The sequence below is a fragment of the Hylobates moloch genome, unplaced genomic scaffold, assembly GCF_009828535.3.
Source record: "Hylobates moloch isolate HMO894 unplaced genomic scaffold, HMol_V3 SCAFFOLD_21, whole genome shotgun sequence".
Lineage (NCBI taxonomy): Eukaryota > Metazoa > Chordata > Mammalia > Primates > Hylobatidae > Hylobates > Hylobates moloch.
This window is the reverse complement of record NW_026652296.1, coordinates 42699029-42705028: the sequence shown is the minus strand read 5'-3', so window position 1 is coordinate 42705028 and position 6000 is coordinate 42699029. Positions and strand designations below refer to the sequence as shown.

The window sequence follows — 6000 nt, the reverse complement described above, 5'->3', positions numbered from 1 at the left end:
CCAAGGGCTCTGTGGCATATAGTGACTTCATTGCTCTGGTATTAATACGTAGGGGATTTATTATTGCTATTTTTAAATGCATTAATAAATCCATGTTAACTAGTTCTCTTAATTAAAAACAGTAAACATTTTTAGATATAATCCACCTAAACAAAAGCTATACTTTGTGCCCAATAATTTTTAACAATGTAAAGGGATCCTGTCATCAAAATATTGAGACTGCTGATTTAATTTTTTCAAAAACTCAAATTTTACCAATTGTTCCAATAATAAGCTTTTCCTTTTCCTTATTTTTCTGGCCAGGATACCACCCAGGTTAATTTAGTTTTCCTGTCTTTTTTTTTTTTTTTTGAGACAGAATCTTGCTTTGTCACCCAGGCTGGAGTGCAGTGGCGCGATTATCAGCTCACCGTAACCTCCGCCTCCCGGGTTCAAGCAATTCTTTTGCCCCAGCCTCAGCCTCCCGAGTAGCTGGGATTACAGGCATGCGCCGCCATGCCTGGCTAATTTTTGTATTTTTAGTAGAGACGGGGTTTCACCATGTTGGCCAGGCTGGTCTCGAACTCCTGACCTCCAGTGATCTGCCCACCTTGACCTCCCAAAGTGCTGGGATTACAGGTAGTTTTCCGGTCTTTTAAAAAGTCCACGGCTGGGCACAGTGGCTCATGCCTGTAATCCCAGCTATTCGGGAGGCTGAGGCAGGAGAATTGCTCGAACCCAGGAGGCAGAAGTTGCGGTGAGCCGAGATCACGCCATTGCACTTCAGCTTGGGCCACAAGAGCAAAACTGCATCTCAAAAAAAAAAAAAAAAAAAATCCTCCTTAATTCTCAGAATTCTACCTAGTTATTTTGTAGAATGTTCCTCAATTTATTTTTGTCTTATGTTTCATCATGATTGGATTCAGGTTATACATTATTTGGCAGAAATACCACAAGATTGATGTTGTGTCCTTCCCAGTGCAATATCAGGAGGCACATGGTGTCTTGTTACTGGTTATGTTAACTTTGACAACGTTATTAAGGCAATTTAGTACTCAGTATTTAACAAACAAGCACACTAGTTTGTAGTCTTTGCTGGGCAAGTGACGGTTTCTTCTCAATTTCAATGCCTTTTCTACGCTCACCAATGCTATTAGTCACCTTTAAGGTGAAGACTGCTGAGATGGAATTATTTTTAGCAATGATAATAATTTGTTGGGGTAATAGTTGTACAGCCCTTTGCCGCCATTTAAGCACTTTTACGTGGTTTGGTTCATTTAAATCTAACAACCCAGTGAGGGGGCCAATTATTAGTATTTGTATTACATGAGAAATTAAAATTCTAGAATCACATACCTATTTATTATCATGATATGGCTAAGTCGAATTAATAGTGAGATAGTTAAATGGCTATTTTAGGCAGCAGATCCTCTTGTATGTGGTATCTGAGAGGCCACTGAGGCAGGAAGACAAGGAAGAAGAATTTGGGAGGATCTGCGTGCAGACGAGTGGAAAAGAGGAAAGAGGAATACAATTAGAAATAGGATTCAGGCTGAATTTAAAGGCTTAGCGATGACGGGTTCTTAGGTTAGGGTATGTGGGAGAAAAAAACCAGCGTAGAGACTACCTTCGGGGCAGAGTGGGTTCTGGGCACTGGGTAGGGGCTGGGCCCGGGATGGAGGGATCAAAGGGCTCTGGCGGGACCCAGATGTGGGTGGGACAGGGCCGAGCGTGAGGACTGGGCGTTCAATGACGGGCGGGGTTACGGTTGGGCAGCAGGTGGGCGTGGCAGGCATAGGCGGAGTCAGTCTATGAGTGGGTGGGCCTATCGCCAGGCCGAGAGTGGGCGTGGCCGACGTGGGGTGGGCAGCAGCCGACTGAGTCGGACCGGGCCGTTTGGCGCGCTTCCGGGTGTCACCTCCAGAGGGCGCCGGCCGCGGAGCCGCCCTCAGAGTCGCGAGGCCGGACGCAGCGCGGCGCCGCCCCACTCGCCCCAGCCGCCGCCATGAAGGCCGTGGTGCAGCGCGTCACCCGGGCCAGCGTCACAGGTCAGTCGGGCGGGGCCGGGCCCGGGAGGAGCCTCCTCTGACCCCCGCGACCGGCTGTCCTGCGTGGGGGGTCTTCCTGCGCCATCCTCGGGGCCGCTGCGGCCCCTCCGCGAGCCTGGTCCCCTTCGCGAGCTCGGTCCCCGCAGCCGCGAGTCCCCGGGGCCGGCTTCGGGGCAGCGCGGCGGCCAGAGAGCCCCCTGCACGTGCCCGGCCGGCCCCGGCGCGCCCCTAGCTTCCGGCTCTCGGCAGCGGGTGCAGGACGAGCGCGCCTCATTCTCAGCACCTTTGTCCTGCGTGCGGGATGGCGGAGCCTCGGAGCATCCCCGTGGCCCCGCTCTTCAGGGAGTGTTGATGAACCACGCTTAGAGCATTTCCGGAGCAGGCACTCCTCCGTTTTCACTGCTGTATTTTAAATGTTCAATTTTTGCCCATTTTTACGTGTTCCAATTTTTATGGAGCTTGAATCAGGATGAAATGCACAGATGCGAAGAGTTGCTCCTTGGGCTGAGCTTTGACAGTTGCGTGCACGCACGTGACTGGAGCCCAGGCTGGATGAGGGGCGCCCCCTTCCCAGGACGCCCCTCGCCCTCGCTCGCTGAACTCTGCGCGGAGGGGTCGGGATCTAAAGAATTCAAGATGAAAACATTTCTCTTTTTCACTCATTTCTTGTGGACCAAGCCACCCGACCCCTGGTCATCACTCGAGCTCTTTAGTCTCGGTTGGGCATCACAGGTCCAGATGATTAGTGTAGATAATGTAGTCGTTTTAAGAAAACCACGGTACGAAAGATATTTTTTAAAAAACATCTAAATGACAAGCTTTATATTGTCTAGTCTTTTCTGTCTTTATTGGCACAACTATATTGTTTCAGTTCAAATGATTTCAGATATCCTGTCCTTGGAGCCAGTCTGCACCAAATATGTGTTCTTGTGTCCACAAAAATATGAATTAAAAACAAAACAGGCGGGGGGTGGTGGCTCACACCTGTAATCCCAGCTCTTTGGGAGGCCAAGGCGGGCAGATCATCTGAGGCCAGGAGTTCGAGACCGGCCTGGCCAACATAGAGAAACCCCATCTCTACTACAAATACAAAAATTAGCCAGGAGCGGTGGTGGGTGCCTATAATCCCAGCTACTGGAAAGGCTGAGGCAGGAGAATCGCTTGAACCCGGGAGGCAGAGGTTGCAGTGAGCCGAGATTGTGCCACTAACCTCCAGCCTGGGCGACAGAGCGAGACTCTGTCTCAAAAAACAACAAACAAACAAAACTCCAAAACAAAAAACAAAACAAAAACAACAAAAACCCCTAAAGAAACAACCAAACCCACCAAAACCATATATTTAAATCTGAGAGTATTTTTCAACCCCGCCTGATGATTTCTAAGCTGTTCTGGTAACTTTGGTTTTGGAAATGGTCCTGGAATAATAGGGAATAGAGTGGCACTGGGATTTAGGAATTTTAAAGCTTTTATAACATTTCTGTAAATATTTAAATTCATGAAAACTGGAAAAATTCATAGATGAAAGATGTTTTGCATTATTGAGGAGAATCTTGCAGTCTGCTGCTGTGTGTGGTCATCACTGACAGATTTAAATTTTGATCTCTCTCCTGAACTCTCCATCCTGCTAATCTGGAATATTGAAAATGTGTATTTTGTGAGATGTGCTGAATAGAGTTTGGGTTATTTTGGTTCTTTATTTAAGTTATATGCTTTCAGTTAAAACAACCAAAGCTGCATATTAAAAAAGATAAGGGTGTTAATTATGGGAAAGTGTAAATAATTCGGGAATTCTGGGTTGGGGAACTGTGGAATTCTGTTAGAAGGGCCCTCCACTTATGCAGGCCTTCTAGTTGCATTGTAATGGAAAGGGATTTTCTGATTCCTTTAAAATGTGGCTGGTTTCACTGAAATGTGGCTGTGTTTGAATGGCATTTTATTTTAGGGGTTCTAAAATGTTAACTTCCTGTTTTATGGTCAGGACAGCATAGAATATCAGGAGTCACACATTTTATTTTATTTTAAAATAATTGGCTGACTTCACCCTTATTTTTAAATTTATGTATTTATGGTTTATTTGTTTTAGAGATGGGGGTCTTGCTCTGTCACCCAGGCTGGAGAGCAGTGGCACTATTATAGCTTACTACAACCTCAAACTCTTGGGCTCAAGTGATCCTTTAGCCTCAGCATCCTGAGTAGCTAGACTACAGGCATGTGCCACCACTATGTCCAGCTTAGGAGTCACACATTTTACTATGTGGTATATTCAATTTATGTGATTGGTCAAACACTTTTTTTTTATAGTAACGCTTTAGTATCATTTGATGCCCAGTCCATCAGATTTCTCCAATTGGCTAATTGGTTTTGTTTTTGTTTTGAGAGAGTCTTGCTCTGTTGCTCAGGCTGGAGTGCAGTGGCCCCATCTCTGATCACTGCAGCCTCTGCCTCCTGGATTCAAGCGATTCTCATGTCTCTGTGTCCTGAGTAGCTGGGCTTACAGGTGCGCGCCACTGTGCCTGGCTAATGTTTTTGTATTTTTAGTGGAGACAAGGTTTTGCCATGTTGACTAGGCTGGTGTCAAACTCCTGGCCTCAAGTGATTTGCCTGCCTTGGCCTCCCAAAGTGCTGGGATTACAGGCATGAGCCACCACACCCAGCTTGATCAAACACATTTTGATGCCTTAGGTTGGGTATTGTGATAATCTAATTTTTAAAAGTTTCTTGTGGCACATTTCAAACATATTAACAGACGGAATAGTGCAATAACCCCCATGTCCCATCACTCAGTGTCAGCAGCTAAAATTTGATGTCTGTAAACAGTGTTGGAAGAGGATCTAAAATGTTTGGGTTTAACTAGGTTAACTTTAAAGGTTATGAATTCTTGAAGGAGAGATCTCAGGTCCGATGCCACTAGTAGGTAGAGAAATTGACCAAACATCTCAGGTCTTTCCCAGCCCTTTGATCTTTTGTTGAAAGTGGTGATTCTCAGATATTTTCCCTTGGTGATCCATTTACTTACAATAAAAAATCCTTTTGAATCTCCTAGTCTTTCTACTTGTCCCTGGAGGAGGGACAAAACTGCTCCAAAATAAGACAGCAGTCTCTGTGTCATATATAGACTTTGGACCATAATTTGTTTCATGTTAAGATAATTATAAAACTGTCAAAGAATTTTGACAGTGATTCTAGAATCTACTCTAAGCAGATAATCCTAACTGTAGAAAAGGCTTTAGTGTACAAAGATTTTCACTACACTGTTATTTATTGAGGTGAAAATTTTGAAAGAAGCCATATGTCCAGCAAAATGGGATGGTTAATCAGTCTACTCGATGAGATGAGTCTATTAAAAGGTGTTTAGGAAAAGGTTATGACATGAAAAAATTCTTATGCAATATTATTATAAAAATTTATATGCAACATTATTATAGTAGTTGAAAACAAATATGAATTAAAATGTATGAATAGATAAAATATTAAAAGGAAATCATTAAAATATTGAAGTACTTACCTTTGTTCTTTTTTCCGTGTTTCTCATATTTTCTAAAATGTATAATCCTTACTTTGATGATAGATATAGCTTCATGACCTTTATTTTTTAAAACATACTTGGGAAAAATTTAGAAAGTATATCAACATTGTAAGAAAATAATGTTGATTTATTCAAAGAACAAATAAAGCCAAAGGCTTTTTCTGAAGCAATGCAAATGAGCAAACCAACCCCCAATTGTTTACTGCCTATGTCAGGATAGATTATTTCTATTTCAGCTTTTGAGGCAGTGGCTCAAAGGACAATAAGTCACGCACACATAGTTCATTATAAGAAAAGCAGCAGAGAAGAAAATATTTAAAAAATTTTAGCATAAAAATAAAGAAATTAAGCATTACAGGTATTTCAGGAATGGATTGATGTGCTCTGCTTGGGTCTGAATACCAGGTGGTCTCTTGCCATTACAACTGAAGAAAGAGGGAAGTTTCT

General features: G+C 43.7%; 1 protein-coding gene across 2 annotated transcripts in view; it reads left to right on the top strand.

The window, feature by feature from the left end:
- The first annotated feature begins 1862 nt into the window (after positions 1 to 1862).
- DTD1 (D-aminoacyl-tRNA deacylase 1) overlaps positions 1863 to 6000 on the top strand; it is a 164681-nt gene continuing 160543 nt past the window's right edge. Inside the window, exon 1 of one of the 2 annotated variants that reach the window (XM_032142153.2) lies at positions 1863 to 2027. In XM_032142153.2, the coding sequence (XP_031998044.1) occupies positions 1985 to 2027 (43 nt within the window). In that variant the 5' untranslated portion in view covers positions 1863 to 1984. The remainder of the gene's footprint in view (positions 2028 to 6000) is intronic. The other variant, XM_032142155.2, reaches the window with a different exon arrangement.